Source organism: Centropristis striata, chromosome 6 (assembly GCF_030273125.1).
Source record: "Centropristis striata isolate RG_2023a ecotype Rhode Island chromosome 6, C.striata_1.0, whole genome shotgun sequence".
NCBI lineage: Eukaryota > Metazoa > Chordata > Actinopteri > Perciformes > Serranidae > Centropristis > Centropristis striata.
In genome coordinates, this window is record NC_081522.1 from 25,616,313 (window position 1) to 25,635,701 (window position 19,389).

Genomic DNA, 19,389 nt, shown 5'->3' on the forward strand with positions numbered 1-19,389 from the left:
GACATCACAACATCAAGAAGTATGAATGTTGCCAATATCGCGATATGCATTTTTTTTATTATCATATAAGAAAATATACCGGTATTATCGTGAACGATACAATACTGCCCTACAAAGTCTAACTGCAGTAACTACATCTTTGGTCAAACTTGAAAGGGCCACGGGGGCTACTGCCGGTGTGTGTACACTATGATGAGATTCTTCAGAAATTTCAAACTATGCCCTTTAACCTCAAACTTCCTGAAAAAAAATCCTGAACGTCTACATATGATTTTTTTCAAGAAAAATTAAAAAATAGCTTTGTTAGAGCGATCTAAAAAAACTGTTACATGTCCCTTTTTTCCGAAATCTTCCTGCGTTTTTAATATGGGACCTAATGAGACTGTTGGTGGTGTTGGTGGCGCATCTGTGCGTCGTATGCCCAGACTATAAATCTGACAGCTTTACCAGAGGATTGTGAGTGAGAAGACAAATTTTCCTACATTTCTATGTATAAATTATTTCTGTAGAGTGGACTATATGAAAAACTATATGACCTATCGAAACGTGGATTAATACACCGATACACAAGACTTGTGTCTACTGTTTAAAGTTTTAAAGGGAGTCTCTAGGTGAAATTATGCCGGAGGAGTAGACGTTTAAAAATCTCCAATTATTGTTCTTTTTCACTCGTTTTTTTTCGGCCGTCCCATTCATTTCAATGCAAAATTTTGGGCGTATTCTGTAGAGAAAAGTAATAACACACCGATCCCGATCAAACCGCACGTTTTGATATATAATTTGTCCTGCAACTCTTCAAGTTGTAGGACTAGTAGCGGGACGAAATTGCGTCCGGAGCCCGAGCACTGGTCCCTACAGCTATTGCTGTATGGGACCAGTGCTCGGTGCAATTGCCCCGAGGCCCTAATGATCTCCTTGATGTCTGTTTTATCTCTTTAGATTTCAATTTTGCTTTATTTCAGAGAAATAATGACATAAAAATGGCAGTAACTACAAAATCCAACTCAAAACCAAAGCAGACAGCAGCAATTGCACTTTCAACAGTCTGCTTTGGATACATATATATATGAATTTAAACATAAAACCAAAGCATACAAGGTACAAGAATAATAGATATTCTAATTTTATTTGATTGGGAAATTATTATTTGGATAGTGATTAAGTAAAAAAGTGAGATAAAATGTTACTTTTTAATATTAAGTCTAAAATACACAAATCTTTGAATAGAGTTGTTAAACACTTTTCAATACATTGATAAGAAAATCCATTTGAAAATGTTTATTCACTGAAAACAAAATATAAAAGCTGAAAGAAGACAACAACATTGTACTTACTGCACTCTGTTTCTACATTACTATTAGAACCTTTTACAGCAATGCAAAACCAGAGCTCGTAACAACATTTTTGGGGTCAAAAGTAAAATAAAACGTCTTTTTTGAGCATCAATACTTGTAGAAATAAGTGTCATATCACTGACCTACCTATAACCCATTTGGCTGGCCAGTTAAAAAACTTTAAAGCAGTTTTTCTCAGTTTCACCCTTTGCTAGTTACTGCAGTTAGACTTTGTAGGGCAGAATATGGCACACCCGTAGTTCATCACTATAAGCACCTTATAGTTTAACAATATAGAATATAGGTGCTTTAGGAATACTCCACGTGAACTTTAGCTCTTGATAATAGCGTCCAGAGTCACGTCTCCACAGCAGGAGGGGACTTCTTGTCCTTACCCGTCTTGCCGTCGTTCTTGATGGTGGTCTTGTGGGTGGTCAGGCCCTCCCAGCCGTCAAACCTCAGATTCTGGTATTGCAGCTTCACCTGAGCCAGGCTCTCCTCGATGTTGATGGGAGACTGCTTGGCGTTGCTGCAGGATGGGAACTTCTTGGCCCAGTTGTTCTGATTTAATGTTCCTGGAGGGCAGATAGAAACAAGTGATCAAATACAGATCAATTAAATGTTAAATGAATCAAATCTTTGATGAATGAATCTTTTTGTGAAGCGACAGTGAAAACCAGAGTTTACACAGTGTACTGCATGTAAGTGAACTAATGCTACCTATACACTGACGACTTTGAAAAGATTTGGAAAAGACTGCTCACATCTAAAGACAAGTGTTTAGAGTTTTTAGTCTCACACTGAGATTTTAGACGGACTCTGAATATTTCAGGGTCACTATTTACAAGACTACAACTAGATTCTTTTAGCAGTTTTTTTCCTACCATGCAATTTTTTCCCATCGTGCTCTTAGTAAAAACTGACTAAATGGAGGAGAAGCAGCTTTTGGCTCCAGCTTCTCTAGTGTGTGCAGTGGTTTGTGTTGAAAAAAACAACAACAACAAAAACAAGACAAGACGCCACAAAATGCCCCCTCACAAAGCTGAAAAAGGGTTTCTGTTTTTATCGCATGAACACACACACAGACACACACACACACACACACACACACACAAACAGGGGTACCATCATTGTCGTTGTTTAATATTTACTCCCTGTCTGTCTATGTCACTGTATTGTAATAATAAAAAAAGTAAGTAGCAATAAAAAAAAGAAAAAAAAGAAATTCCTTGATGACATACATTTATGTCCTATTTAATTATAATGTGTTTAATTGAATAATTATATTTATCAGCTCTATCAACTCCCATTTAGTTAATCATACATTAATCATCCATTATTTATTACTTATTTATGTATCCATTTATTTATACATTTTAACTGGGTCTCCTTACTGTTCTCTTTACTAAGAAACAGCTAAATATATGACATCACTATATTTTTATTGAGGACTGAGCTTACTAGCATTATTGTGATGTTCCTTTTTCCTGTGCAAGTGGTTTTACTGGCCGGTCTGGAACCGGGGACCTTTCCCCCGCTCATCTATTGGTTGGTGATTGTGTTACGTCACTGAGACTTGAGCTAATATCAAACCCGTTTGATATGATCAAACCCAAGACTAGGAAAAGACTGATATGAAACAGAGCAGATTACTACCTTACACTTAACCATGGAGATGACGGGAGCGCCGTGACTCCAGTAAAACTCCTAGAATTACTAAAGACTTTCAGTTTCTAGTCTGGGACTGGGGAAATATTTTAGTGTAAGCCCAGTATAACAGACGTATCCAAACTGAGACACAGCAGGTGTAGATGATATTAAGCTGATGCAGTGCAGACTTACCTAATTATACAACGAGCTCTTACAGGTGGCTGCTCTGGGAACGTTTTAGCTATGAGCTAACAAGCTAATAACCTCCAGCTGTTCTGCTGGCTTTAATATCAGCTCACATTTTTTTCTCTTACAGCTCTCAAAAAAGGTCAAAGTACAGGATTATTCAATGCTCAAGCAGACGTTTCTCGCATAAAGCCTGCAGCGAACAACTGCTGCTCAGAAGAAAGAGTTCAGCGTCAGGTTTCCTCTTCGTATTCAAACACAAAGACCACGCTGACATGATGGATGACATAAATACAATATGGAAAGTGTTACAGTCAGGGATACAAATTATCCCTTACGGAGGAGTTCAGACATTCATTCATACGTGTGTGTGTGTGTGTGTGTGTGTGTGTGTGTGTGTGTATTCTTGTATTTCTAACATAGTGAGGACCGGAACATGTTTTTAACCAACAGAGCGAGGACATTTTTGTAACCTGAGGACATTTCGGCTGGTCCTCACTTCTCTAAAGGCTTTTTTGAGATTTCAGACTTTGTTTTAAGGGTTAAGGTTATTAGGGTTAGGGTTGGGCATTTAGTTGTGATGGTGAAGGTTCGGTTAAGGGGCTCGGGAACAAGGTTATTTTCTTAACGAAAACGAAACAAAGTAACGAAAACTAGAATAGAAAAAAACTTTTTGTTAACTGAAATAAAAATGAAACTGAGAGTTTAAAAAAAAAAGATAATTAACTGAAACTATATTGTGTGATTACAAAACAAACTTTTTAAAATTATAGTGAAAATGTCTTTCGTTTTCGCCTTTGTCAACTTTTTTCATACATAATGAAGATGGATAAGACAAAGGAAAAAAAGGCAAAATTTACTGTGACCTCTTTTAATCTGGCACCCAACAAGTACCGCATTACAAAAAACTAAAACTAATAAAAACTAAACTAAAACTACAGCATTTCAAAATTAAATACTAAACTAAAACTAGCAAACTCATTAAAACTAATTGAAACTAACTGAATTTGAAAACAAAAATTCACAACCCAATTAAAACTAAAACTAATGAAAAATTCAAAACTATTATTACCTTGCTAGAGAATCCACTATTCCAATGAGGGCCCTCACAAAGATAGAAGTACAAGAATGTGTGTGTGTGTGTGTGTGTGTGTCAGCTGCACCTCAAACTGAACCATTTATTCCAGCAGCTCATATCTCCTTGAGTTTTCACTTTTATTGCAAAATGAATGTGAGCAGCATGTGAGGTTGTGCTGCTGTGTGTTAGAAGACTATGTGGATATTTAACATTTGCTCAGACTTACTGTCTTCATTGTCTTTGAGACTGACAGTAACAAGAAGGAGACAAGACGCAGACTGTTGACCCACTTGAACAGCAGCTGGACGTCTACAATCTAAATGTCTCAGTTACAGACTAACAGAGTCAAGTATCACTTAAGACAAATGCATCTCCAACAAAGTATGTTAATATGCTACAAAATCATTGAGACGTTTCAATTATTGCTGCCAGAATTATATTTAGAAACATTTTTTTCAATCCAGCCTGAAGTCCTTATACTACAAATAGTTGTGCGTAAAGTGTTGTCACATCAAATAACTGATTTATTTTTTAACAATTATCTCTACCAGTTTTGAAATGCTTTATACATATCTATAAAAGATCTCTTTGTGACAATCTGGTGGGCTGTCCAACATCAGTCCTTTAGCAATGACAGTTAGCTCTTGAAGTTATGTACTTACTTGATTCCTATGGTCTGTGTCTAGTACCATCAGGATGAATGCACTTATTGTAAGTCGCTTTGGACAAAAGCGTCTGCTAAATGACATGTAATGTAATGTAATGTAACATGATATATTTTGTTGTTAAATATGGAGGACAACTTGTTTGATTATTTTTGGCTGACCGCCAAAGTCAGCCCTACACACGGGTGTGTATGTGACTGACCAACAAGACCTCCAACTTAAACAACAGAATAGAGCGTTTGTCAGCACCAACCCAAACATCTAAAAATAGCACACACATCAGTTTCATTAAATTTAGGCTACAGAATCACTGACCAAGGGTTTAGGGCAAGAACTTTCTGGTAAGATGTTATCAAAGACAGTTTAAACATGTACATGAATTTACTTAAAAAAAACATGGGGCACTAATCCCTCTAATGGGTGAAAATCCGCTGTTTATTCGATCCTCCCACCCCAAGATATCCGTCCCTTTTATCCACCATTTAAACTACGTATCTACGTCGATAATAACTACTAAGTCTGTCAACAAACCGGCATCACTAACTGTGCACAGAGTGTCTGGTGCTTGTTTGTAAACAAACGGAGGTCGCTGACTGGACAAATACTGCTGCAGCACATACACACCAAGGTTATAATAGTTATTATTTTTCATTAGTTTTAGTTTTAATTTTGTTGTGAATTTTTGTTTTCAAATTCAGTTAGTTTTAATTAGTTTTTAGAGTGAGTTTGCTACTTTTAGTTTAGTTTTTATTTTTTGAAAATGCTTAGTTTTACTTTCTTTTTTATTTGTTTTAGTGTTAGTTTTTTTTATTTTTATAATGGGCTATGTGTTGGGTGCGTGATTCAATGAGGTCATAATACATTTTGCCTTTATTTCCTTTGGTTTATCCATCTTAGCCCCAATGAGGTTAAAAACTCTTACAGTTCCAGGTGTTTTGAATTTTGGTTGGAGTGTAGACACCCCAGTCTCAGTAAACATATTTACCATTTGTTCCTGCAAGTTATGAAAATGAAAAATGAAAATAGAAACACTGAATTATATGAATTACGTCTGTTTATGTTGTGAAGTGTATGCTTATGTTGCTGAGGTTTATTTTTTTCCTCCTTTCCTCTCCTCACATGTGCTGTATTTCTCTCTCTTCACACCCTGTCTTCCTGTCCTGTTTACCTCTGTCATACTGTTTGTGTTTGTGTTTTATACGTTTGGACGGGCTGATGGCTTTTGTAAAGTTTTCACTTTGAGTTGCATTTAAATGCATGAAAAGCGCTATATAAATAAAGTTTGATTGATTGATTGATTGATATGTATGAAAAAATTTGACAAAGACGAAAACTAAGGACATTTTCACTATAATTTTATTTAGTTTTAGCTACAGAGCTAAATGTGCAGCTTATTAGCACTGTGCTACTGCTCTGTTGCACCCATTTGTCTCCTCCCACTATTCGCCCACCTTGTTCTGTGACTCCAGACTGCACTATGAAAGGGCAGAATATCAATTTACCTGCACGGGATCACTATGAACGCTCTAAGGCGAAAAGCCGACACAGATCTTTCTGGCAATATAGCGGGACAATTGCGAGACAGCACTATAAAAAGGACCTAAAGATAATAAGACCATAAAGGTGATACTTAAAAGGCTGAGAAGGTTCTCCGGCCCGTCATCATTACTATTATTATCATTTGCTTATTAAAATTCTGTTCCCAGACTGACGTCAATGAGTATTAACCTTTTTTCGAACTACATTATAATGAAGGTTATAAAGTCTAAATTATAGGTTGTGCTGACAGGAACTGAACCTTGACATGGATAAGATAATAAGAGCAGATAAGAACAGCTTTGACTTTATTTAATACCAATAATCATCCTGAGACTTCCTGAAACTGCTTTAACTGAATATTATATTATATTCTGTTAATTTTTATTGTAACTGTGGCTCTATGCTGCTGTTAAAGAACAGCTCTCAGACAACAAAACCTGAATAAAATGATCACGTATTAAATGCACAACTGGCCATCATGATTAACCAAATTAAGTATGGTTTTTATTTATTATTTTATCTGACTTTTACAGCATTTTAGTGCCTTTTCACTCAGATTCCTTCAGCAGAAACCCCCAGATGTCCAGTGTATAATGAACTGTCTCAGTCATCTTGCAGATGTTTGCAGCTATTTCAATCTTCTCTGCTAATTGTGTTGTGGTTTTGTTTCAGCCAGCTGGCATTGTGTCTGTCAGCAGCAGGTAAGGCAGCGGTCACATGACCCTCTGTCCTCGCTCTGATTGGCTGTTAAGAGTTTATTCCACCAGAGGACAAAGAAGTTGAACCAGGTCAGACAGGCTTCTGGGTCACGGTTGATATTAGCATGTAAATGGAGAACACATACACACAAACTGTAATCATAGTTGACTTTAAACCACACTGTGGATACCTTTATTTTAAAATGTGGAATCTCGACTAACTCATGAAAAAATTAAAAACAAGACAATAAAAAGCAGTTTTTAGTGGAAAACTTCCTCTCTAGGAAACTACTTGAACCCAAACCCACTTTTCAGGAAAGCACAAATACTTTGAAGAAAACCGATGGTTCTTCTACCCTAAGTTGATTTTATTCAAGGGAAGCTGTCCAGTGAGACAAAAGTCTGATGTAGCATCTGAATTTATTTAAAACCCCACAAATTAACAACAAAACAAAGCTTAGAATATGTAGTTTTAAGCTGCTGGCGACAATTTTCTCCATTAAAAAAAACAAAACTAAGTTTAAATATTTTACCTTGTGTATTTAACATGTGTTCTTTCAGAATAGTGGAAAAAAAACATTGAAAAACATGCATTTCGGTGTATATTTTACTATATTTTGTAATTTCTCCTAATTTCACTGAAAGTTACTGTTCTATTGCATCATGTAGTCTAAACCTTCGTTAGAAAGCTCTCCTGCACAATATTATGTGTTTTATGTGTTCTATATTGTTTTTTTTGTTTTTTTTGGCTATGATTCAGTATTAGTACTAGATTCAGACAGTATTAATACTAGAATATTTTGTCTTTAAATAGTCATTTCCAATAAGAATGTAACCTTTAAAGTCCATTTTCTCAAAAATGAGTTTTTTCTCATATATCTTCAGCTCCACTTACACACACCAAACTTACCAGGTATATTCCTAACTACATTCTTATGGTTTTCAAAATAGTTTTCTCTATATATCATTCATACTCTGATTTATAGAACATTTTTATTTTGTAGCTTTTGACAGTATTTCATAATTTATGAAATGATAATAGGAGATATCCCTATTTCCTTCTCTAAAAAAAAATGTTCATCTAACTAACTTTGGAATTTGCTTTAACCAATGTTCAAATGTATGTCCTGTAGATATATGAAAAATGTAATAGTGCATAATTAATGAGCAGGTGCCTTTTGCATATCTAAACATACAGTTTCCGAAAGCTTATAATGCAAAAAAAAAATATTGTCTTAATGTAAATAACAAACTGGAGAATTGTCATAGTGATATCTATAAGTAAAAAAAATACCCTATGCACATGTATTGTCAGTTTAAAAAAAAAATGACAGATAAAGAACTGCTACTGGCTCAGTGTGGATTGTAAACTTTCAAAGACTTGCATGCAACTGAGTTTTCTTCTGTTATTCATTTTAGGGCATTAAAGATATTTTAGATGGGAACCATCAAAAAATACTCTAAGTACGGCTTTAAAAAAAAATTCTAACTAAAGCTCTTCAGGATGATTTGTCTCAAACAAACTCAATATGAACCATCTCATCTCATAATTCAATTTACTCTATTGCTTTTTTAAGAGGATTATAAATGTATACAATCACCTCTCGAACCCTAATTATTAAGCTAAACTTTCCCCTGAAGCAGCTATGAAGTTTCCACATCATGTCCGTCTAATACAAACAGTGTACATCTTTCTGTTTAATGCTGCTGCAGCAGCTATATGATGTTTACACAGTGAAATATTAACCCTCGAGGCACCTCAGGGACCAAACGTGTACGTTCTGCTAATGTCATGTTTTTGATTCTCAATATATCGGTCAGTTTAAAGGCTAATTGTATGAAATTTACATAATATTTCACATAACACTCACACTTTGACCCTTAAGGCCCGTTTTGGTCCCATTGACTCCCATTATAAACACATATTTTTGATACTCTGTAATCCTGACAAAATATAATACTTTTCCCATGAATACCTAAGGCCGTGTTCAGACTGCCATCCAAAATCCGATTTTTAGCCTATATATCCAGATTGGAACTGGATGGCTCTTTTGAAGTCTGAACAGTCACAAATCACATGAAACCACCTTTGGGAGGTAGTTTCGATCACATTTGGACAGATGCGTCTCAGTCTGAACCGCTCCAAACACTTAGATCGGTTTTGACTGTCCGTGACGTCACTCTACGCGGCACGCGTAGCGCCGGCAGCGCGGAGACGAGGTGTGCACCTCTACTGGACAGTGATAAGGCCAATATACTGAGGTGACCTGCCTCCATCATGTTTATTGTTGTTGTTCTTGTCGCTGTCGCAATTACATGACGTCTGACGCCGTGATGACGTCTGACGCCGTGATGACGTCAGACGATCTGACGCCGTTACTATGGCAACCTGTCAGATCAGTCAATAATGTGGCCCAGTCTGAACAGAGCTATATCCGATTTGGACACTTGCTAAAAACAGTGTGGACAGTCAGCCCTAAAAATCGGATTAGAGTAGGAATCTGATTTGAATCAGATTCGTCTGCAGTCTGAACGCTGCCTTATAAATCTAAGCATCCCCCTTCAAAATACATGGAAAATAGGTTTTGGTTCTGATGACCCCCCTCAAACCACCAGGGGCAGCAGAGATAAATCACATACAGTTTCAATTGAGGCCTGGTTCTCTTACCTTGCAAAATGCATGGCAATGAACACAGCAAAAGCTAAACACCATAAAAATGGTCTTAGTGTGTTGGGATTGATATAAAGGAGTCAAGGCTGTAATAACCTCACCCCAAATATTCCACTTTGCACCTAATTTTTAAAAATATTGCATATTTTGTGTTTTTTATGTCTTTGCCTTGAAAAAATCAGGGGTTCTCATGACGGAAAGGGCATTAAAACATAAGAAATTAAAAGAAAATGAAAAAAAAATCATATCTATGTTGGGTCTGAAGCTTCTAAAAGGTTTGATGCTGTGAGAGTGAAAAAATATATTTTTGTATCACATTTTTATGACATTGAATGAGAGGGACCATTTCGGGACCTTAAGGTATAAAGTGTAAGGTAATTTTAAAGAGGCCTCGAGGGTTAAGACTGTGTTCTTTTATGGCTGCAGTATTCCAGCAACAATTCCCCAAATTTCACCCGACATGTTTGGAATCTCTGCAAAGTTTGAGATCTTCGCTTCAAAGTTAAAATAAAGTTCTGCAAGTTTAAACGAAGCTTGGACAAAGAACATGAGGAAATACAGTGTGAATGTTTGCCACTGAAGGACATAGATGCATATTTTGTTGTGTTTGTCCTGTGATTAGTGAGCTGTGTTTGTATTGTTATTGGTTTCTATTGTGCATTTCCCTTTTTTTCCATGACATGACTTCATTTTTACATCTTGTGTCATCATCAGGACTAACTTTTTATTTGCACAATGCTTGTATTTCTGACCAGATACCTGCAGAAACAAATAATATTTAATAATATATTTCCATTAGCCTCAGCTGTACTGTGTTTAATTCTAATTGACAATATGTGCATGCTAACACCAAACTAAAATAGTGAACATGGTTAAATTATACAGGTCTCTCAGAGCTGCTAGCGTGTAAATTTTCACTGCTCTTCTCCAGTATTTCCCTCTGAAATCACTTCACTCTGCCTCTTTTCTGTAAAACGGTTTGATTAAATGTAAGTGCAGTGTTTAATCATGAATAAAGATGAAATAAAACAACATTACATTGGTGGGAACTCAGTCCCAGTCTCCCCTAATAAATATTTTTTACAGCTGAATCTCTTTCATCTCTTCCATTTAAAGGAGACTTAACAGGAGAAGAAATGGTAAAGGTCAAAGGTCACAAACCTGCAACAACTCATCCCGTGATACCAAACCTGTTTTATTAAATCTCTAATGATTAATATGTTGAACTATCTTCAGTGCCAAATGCTCCTTCTGATCCAGACAGATCAAACAAACTGTGTGCATGCATGCGGTGTGTGTGTGTGTGTGTCCCATGCAAATCCTAAAATGAGACTAAAGTGGGTAAAATTGGATTCATGTGTTCCTGCGGAGAAGGAATATATTTTCAAATGAAACATCAGAGGGTGAATGGCTGTGACACAGCATCTCTCTGCAGAGATCAGGGGTTTACTTCTGTTGCTCAAAGGCACTTTCACTTATTTTTTTACTTTGATGATGGTCGAGAGCAGCAACAACCCTCCAAATACGAGCCTTAATCTCCAGCGATGAGTCATTTTTACTTCTCAAGTTGCTTATTTTGATTCATTTTCAGAGAAGGCTGAAAAGTTCTACAAAATAAACCGTAAGTCTTCTTATCAAAGGTTAATTATCAGTTAAATTAGCAATAGTGGAGCTAAAAATGTAAATGTCAGTGTGAGAAATAGTGTTGGAGTTATTGACACTTAATGGCAAATCTGACCAGTAAATGTTGAGACAAAAACACTAGTGGGGATTAGGGTTGCAAAGGGGTGGAAATATGTCCGGTAAATTTCCAGAAACTTTCCATGGGAATTTGAGCTGGGGAATTTTGGAAATATGCAAAATAAAAAAATCTTTTGGTGTAAGCCCAGCATAAGGCTTGATAGAAGGTCTTTCAACAGGTTTAAAATAAAAATCTCCAAACTGAAATTCCAACTTGTCCACAATTATATTTAGTGGGGCGGATTAGCTCAATATTTTACACCAATCGTTCACTTTGTGATAAAAGCATGAAATTTGGTAGATGTGGTGGTGAATATGTTTCAAACAAATCTGGATATTGGGCCACCTCAAAAGCGCCCCCTAGTGGCCGTGGCAGGCATTTGTTATACGAATAAATCAATTATGAATAAAAACTGCCCTTTTAATAATACCAACTGGTGATGAATTGTATATTGTTGGAAAGCCTGATTAGTCACCTTTACAACGAGGTACAGCTTGTAAGGATCGTGCATTCATGGAATGAGCAACGGGGCTAAACGTGTGGGTAGCACCCCCCAAAAATGTGCATCCCCTGTGGGGCGGATTAGCTCAATAAATCACAAGAATTGTTTATTTTGTGATAGAAGCACACAATTTGGTGGATATGTTGGTGGATATGTTTCAAACAAATCTGTATATTAGACCATCGCAAATTCACCCCCTAGTGGCATAGCAGTCATTTTCATCGTTAAAATTACTAAAAATATTTAAATTATTTCTTAAAATATTTAAAAAATGTAAACTAAATATACAAACGTAAATTAAAAAATGTAAATACACATATTAAATTAACAAAAATCCAGTTAGACACTCTTTCAATAATTTTTCCTGCCCCACCACAATCCGGCTAGCCATCGAGCTAGCTAGCAAATGAGCTAGCTAGCATTTGCTTCCTGGGACAATCAGTGCAGTGGACTGTCTGTCAAGGTATGTCTAAATATTTTATTTCACCTGTTATAATTATGAATAAAATATGCTATGAACATCATAAAGGCTAATAGTATTAGTATTAGTAATAGTAATTAGCATTTTTGGTTGCCTGAATTCATTTTTTGATTTTTTTGAACACTTAATATTTTTTGCAGTAGACTCTATTAACATGACACTAAGTTGTCACCTTCTCTCAGACATCACTTTGCACGGTGAGTAAGAAGCTTCCTGTGGTGCATACTGTACATACCAGGGAACCACATCACCTTTCACTCAACACCAGATGCACAAAATAAGCATCACAATGAAAACAGAGGCTTTAAGTCACTAAAAATAACACAACACTGAAACTTCCCAACCTGCCGACTCACGCCATCTTATAAACACACAGAGTAAGTAATCTGCTGCTGGCAGAGCATTCTATAGTCGTATTACAGCAAGGAAGTGGCTTTCAACATTTCCTTTAACCCTTGTGTTGTCTTACAGCTCAAAATTGACCCGCGACTCTGTTTAACAGCACAGAAAACGCCCTTAATGATATGTCCCCTACATGAGAAAAAAGTAAAACATTGCCTTTGTTCACATTTCCATGAAAGCTGTACACCAATAGGGTACAAATCTCAGCTATAAAATAATTTTCATACCACAAAAACCATAAAAAAACATGCATACACAGTTGCTAAAAATATGCTTACACCTATGCAGGACCTTTAATAATAATAAAAAAAACCCTCATACTGTAAAATAACAGTAAACCAATTATAACAGGTGTGATTGGATTCCACTGATTAAATCCAGTTTTTCTGCACTGTAAGAGGGACTAAATAGATATTCACAAAACTTGTGATGAATAATCAACTTTTTTTAATCTGGCACCCAAAAAATAGCCCATTACAAAAAAACTAAAACTAACACTAAAACGAATAAAAACTAAGCAAAAACTAAGCATTTTCCAAAAGATAAAAAACGAATTAAAACTAGCAAACTGACTCTAAAAACTCATTAAAACTACAACTACGGAGAAATCCAAAACTATGATAACCTTGGTTCAGTGATGGTGGGTTTTTATTTACCCTTAGGAAAAGTGGTGTATACATAAAGTTAAGACAAACATAATCTGTTCCTGTGTGACTCACCTGCATACGACCAGTCGATGTCTTCTGAGAACTTGCGTTGGTTCCTGTATGCATATCCTCCAACTGCAAGAGAGACGGAAATTAATTTGAAAGTGTTTATATGGATATCATAAACCAAATATCTCTTACACTGCACTGAAGCTGAAACAGGCCGTGCATGCAGTCACTTCTCCAAAGCCATCCGATATTTATATCTTCTTCACGCAAGTTATGAGACTTTTGCTCTGAAATATTTCTAACTTTACACAGTAAAATGTTTGATTTGTGTCTGTAATAGATGACTGCAATGCATAGACCTGGTTTCTAAATATATAAAAATATCTTTATGACACAGTTTTTAATTTTTACATCCATTACATTTCTTGTACTTGGATAATTTGCTTAGGAAAAGGTCTTTAAACAGGTATAAAACAAAAAGCTCAAAACTGAAACTTGTCCACAACTTTTAACAAGAGCCATTAAAAGATTATTATATAAGTATGTTTACAACAAAATGTTTGATGTGTCTATATAGATGCTTGTAACTCAAATGTATATGTTGTCAGGAACCAACAAATCAAAAATAAAACAACCTTAATACATTTCCCTCATAATTTTGTGTGTTTTTTTCTTCTGAATTGATAAGGACACATGCAACATGCTTTGAACTTCATCCTTATAATCCTATTTCCATATGTGTATTTTGTATTCTGTAGTAAACACATGCATCCATAAGATGATAATAAGTTAATTATTGAGATAACAGAGGGCCATTTTCTCAGGGTAACAACATAATTAACTGGTGATCTAAAGATAACGACATTATCTGCTTTCTTAATACTGGATGTTGTCTCTATATCTAATTCAATTTCTCTGCTGAATCCTGGAAACAAGTTTTATAACCCGTTTTACTGCTTCAACAACAAAACATTGTCTCTGTAAAAACAGATAACATTCAGTCAGTCCTGAAATACAATAAATTCCTGAGAATTAATAAATTGGCTTGACTTTAAATGGGTTTTATAGTTTAACTGTTTGTGTGTTATTAGAGGTTTTCATATAAAGTCGCCGCTGAGGTTTCATTGAGCAGCTGCCAAAGAAAACCAGAAACACCAACACATACTTTCAACAAACAGCCACAGGCTCCATTCCACCGAAACAACCAAACACAACGCAGCAGTGAGTCATTTACTATGAAAATGACCTTTGTTTGTCATGTTGAGTTTTAAGTTGGTTTGCTTTCTATAAATCCCCCAGTGGGTTTTCAAACCCCAGCTGTTCAAAACAGAAGACTGTTTCACCTTTGTTTTATAGCTTTGAAAAACACATTCCTCCTCACCTTGGTCACCAAATTTCATAGATATCCAGTTCCTTTTCAGGTTGTTGTCCACCTGTTAAACTCTGGATTAACTGGCATTTGGGAAACAAACCTGGACCAATAAGTGGGCTGCAAGGCTCCACTACAACCTTTCAGGAAATGAAATCCAGTACAACAACAGCACTAACACAACCTTTTTTTTTTGGATGTTGTATTTAATTTGCTTTATTGGCAACTAGGGTGTTAGAATTCTGAGAATTTTAAAAGTTGGTTAGCTCTCTTGCATAACAGCAAGAGGGGCGTCAGTTCTGCAGGTTGGTCTTATTATTTATGAAGAAACTCAGTTTTACAGATTAAATCAACTAATCGATAAGTCGACAAAGCCATTTGAAAGTTAGTCAGGACAGTTAGGGAGCCCTAACTTCTACATACGTACACTTCTTTCATACAAAGTCAATACAGTGTTTTCACAACAATTTCAGGTCTCAGGAGACAGTTACCTATCTACTAGGGCCGGGACTTTAACGCGTTAATTAAGATTAATTAATTACACAAAAATTAACGTGTTAAAAAAATTGACGCATTTTAATCACACTTATTTTTGCACCGCGGAACGTTTCTCACTGGATGAGTTTCAGGCGGACCGATTATACTGGAGCACCAACTAGCGTTCATGAGTTCAGACAACAACAAACCACAGTGAACATGAAGGAAGAAGCTGATGAGACGCTTTGGTTGGCCCCGTGGATCCATTTTGTTACAAAAAACCAACGGATGGAAGCGTCGATAAGAGCATGGTTGTGTTGCTATGCAACAAGGAATTCACATATCACACATATAGCACATCCAGCCTCAAGTATCACCTCAATGCAAAACATATAGCAGCTAGCGGCTAGTGTGCTAGCTAGCGTGGATTGTGTTTTACTTCAAAAACCAAAGTATTCTAGTTTACAGAAGGTCTACCTACCTATAGGCTACCTGAATTTCTGAAATGTACTATATTTCTAAATATGCTATTGCTACACTTAATGGCAAAAATTGCACTGGTCTGTTGGACTTGAACAAAAATAAACAATATTTTTGTTGCTTAAGCTTATGTATTCAGTCATTATTCAATGGTATACTAAAAATCCATGTGAAAAACATTATTTCTCACTGTTCTCAAGTCAAATATTTATATGCGATTAAAATGCGATTAATTTCGATTAAATAATTACAAAGCCTCTAATTAATTAGATTCATTTTTTTAATCGAGTCCCGGCCCTACTATCTACATATTAAAAATATAAAAAAGGCTTACGAAGGGTTATATTTTGGGGTATATTATGCCTTTATTGGATGTCACTTGTAGAACCTGGAACCAGGGTTTGTTGTGGTTCATTGTCACCAGGGTGCACCATGTAGGAAATCCTCTACTTGCCTGACAGGTGTACCTTATCAGACAACGTAGGCTCCAACAAACAACCAAAACTATGATCAATAAGCCAGAGCTAACAGACATTACGGCGTTGCCTGCTCCACAGCACACAGCTCCCTCATCAACCTCTCTACCTTCCTCTTAACCTTGCTAACTCACTGGGTTGACTCCGACTCTCAGTCATGTATATAATGAGATCCTGTGTGGTGTGATGTCAGGAGGTGATATCATTAACCCGAGCGGCTGTCGGGCATCTGTCACATTAATGAGGTGGAGTAGACACCCCGGGGGACTCCACGTTACAGAACAACACCTCATTACCATAACAGAGCACTGAGGCCCTACTGAGAAACAAAGAGCAGAGGTCACGTGACACCAAGAGGAAATAAAGTGATGTGATGAAGTGTGTGTTTGCAAATACTGAGAAAAATGTTGGGAATTCATTGATGGAATTTCGTCAGAGGGAAAAACATGTACTTATACGAAATTAAAATAGCAATTAACCGCAGGTTTTTACTTATAAACCTTGATGTATGAAGGTCCTGCTCAGTAAATGATTGGCTGATTTTCTAATAAATCACACTGTAGTTTTCTTCATGTATACTGGACATCCATGTTAAGTTTGTTTTTTCAAATTTACAAGCCCCTTTCTGCACAAAACATGCTCCTTGCATGGTGTGTTCACTTGTGTGTAAAAAAAGGATGGGTTAAAGGCAGAGGTTGAATATCCCCCATTGTGGGATTAATGAAAGTAATTAATCTTAATCTTAATCTTATAAAACACATACGCAAACCAAAATATATATATATATATATGTGTGTGTGTGTGTGTGTGTGTGTGTTCCAGTTGCTGTCCTCTGGCAGACGTTTCAGGATGCTTAAGACATGGACAAACAGACTGAGGAAAAGTTTCTACAACAGTGAACAAAAGTGCAATATTTTGTGCGCAATGTATGTGTGCAATGTTCGCAATCACTTGCAGCTTTGCCATGTGTCTGTTTGCAGTCCTGTTTACAGTCCCTTACTTTGTGATTTGTGTGTGATGTCCTTTTTTTGTTTGTTTGTTTGATGGGTGCATGCCTTGTTTGGTTATTTATTTAATATTTATCTTTTTTGCACTGACGGGAGAGCTGTGCCTCAATTTCGTTGTGCTAATGTATTTTTTTTATACTACTGTGCAACGACAATAAAGATTCTATTCTATTCTATATATAAAAATAATACAATAAACTGTTCATCATTGCACTCAAGTAGCATTGTTGGACTCATGATGGACGGTTTGAAAACAAAAGGACCTTTGCAGCAGAAACCGAGACATCAGCTGTTTCATAGGATGCTGGTTATCAACTCTGGAAGACAACCAAGGGTTTCCCAATCTAGTTAGCATGTTTATATTACAAGGGTTGTTTTTGAAGCATGCGACCAACCTCAAGCACAGAGAATCCTACTATGTTTGCCCAATACTATCAGATGAATATGAAGCAGTTAAGCACAAAATCTAGACTAGAAGCAACATAGTTCATGCATTCCTTAACCACTTATCAGGACGCAGGTCGTGGGGGGCTGGAGCCGATCCGAGCTGACATTGGGCGAGACAGCCCTCATACACATCTACAGAAAATTTAGATTCACTAATTAAACCTAAGCTGCATGTTTTTGAACTGTGGGAGGAAGTCGGAGTACCCAGAGCTAACCCACGCTGACACAGGGAGAACATACAAACTCCACACAAAAGAGCTGCAGGCTGGAGTTGGACCAGCAACCCTCTTGCTGTGAGGGAAGAGTGCTAACCACTACACCACTGTATAGCCCTGCAAAATAGTTACAGCAGTTAAAGTTCTTCATGCTTCGAAATGCATGAAGGACAGGAGGTTAAATTGCCAACTGTGTGAATGCACAAGTTAATCTATAATCTATAATCTATAATAACATCACTGCAAAAAGAAGTTAACAAATGCTCGCACACTGGATATTTTCTCTTTTTCTGACCATACTCCATAAACCCTAGAGATGGTTGTTAGATCAGCAGTTTGTGAAATACTCAGACCAACAACCATGCCACGTTCAAAGTCACTTAAATCACCTTTCTTCCCCATTCTGATGCTCACTTTGAACTTCAGGAGCTCGTCTTAACCATGTCTACATGCCTAAATGTATTGAGTTGCTGCCATGTGATTGGCTGATGAGATACTTGTGTTAACAAGCAGTTGCACAGGTGTACCTAATAAAGTGGCTGATGAATGAACAAACAGTGGCAGCAAAACAAACACCTAACACTGGATTCTTTAATATTATGAATCCTTCCTAAGGACCAAAATGTATTAAATGTTGCAAACTTAAAACCAAGAAATCCCTCTAAGCATCCTTCCCAAATTGAATTTCATGACCTGTTTCTGGTCGATTCAGTATTAGTCTGTAGTAAATTAGGAGATGAGATCTCCTGCTGTGTGGTGTTTATTCCCTCTGAGCTCTGGATGATAGCAGTCTAATCCAGGATTATATGTTTGACAGTCTGCAGAGGGAAGAGGTCGCCTGCAGGGCAGCACCTTCAGTATGAAGAGTGTAGCCAGGGCCACAAATTGTTGAAAATCCTATTTAACTGAGCTAAATCCAACTGACAAGCTAATAAAGGTGTACTTAAATAATTTAACTCAAGGAGCTGGCCACCACCACCAGGCGGCCGTCTATGGCTTTATCAACTTGGCTATGGCTTTATCTAAATCAGTGGGATACCAGAAAACAGATATAACAAACGTTATTAACACATAATAGAAACACCATAAACATAATGATAGGCCCAATTATTGACACTCTTATCTTAACTTGTGTGAAAATGAGTAGCCTATATTAAAGCCTATCTAGTTCCTGAACTAATGGTACCAGATCGTTGGAGCTTGTCGACAAGGCAAAGTCCAATTTGCGGGGGCGGGGGTCAAGTTACTCTCTCTCTAGCTTTCTGCTATACTCGATTGCTAACTGGTAGCTGTTAGCTGCTAAATTAGACAGAGA

At 36.6% G+C, this 19,389-nt stretch overlaps 1 protein-coding gene across 1 annotated transcript in view; it reads right to left on the reverse strand.

The window, feature by feature from the left end:
• Positions 1-19,389, reverse strand: part of ptprz1a (protein tyrosine phosphatase receptor type Z1a) — a 140,023-nt gene that overhangs the window by 78,562 nt on the left and 42,072 nt on the right. The window contains exons 2-3 of the mRNA XM_059334596.1: positions 13,667-13,729; positions 1,730-1,909 (exon numbers count right to left, since the gene is read on the reverse strand). Of these exons, the coding sequence (XP_059190579.1) occupies positions 1,730-1,909; positions 13,667-13,729 (243 nt within the window). The remainder of the gene's footprint in view (positions 1-1,729; positions 1,910-13,666; positions 13,730-19,389) is intronic.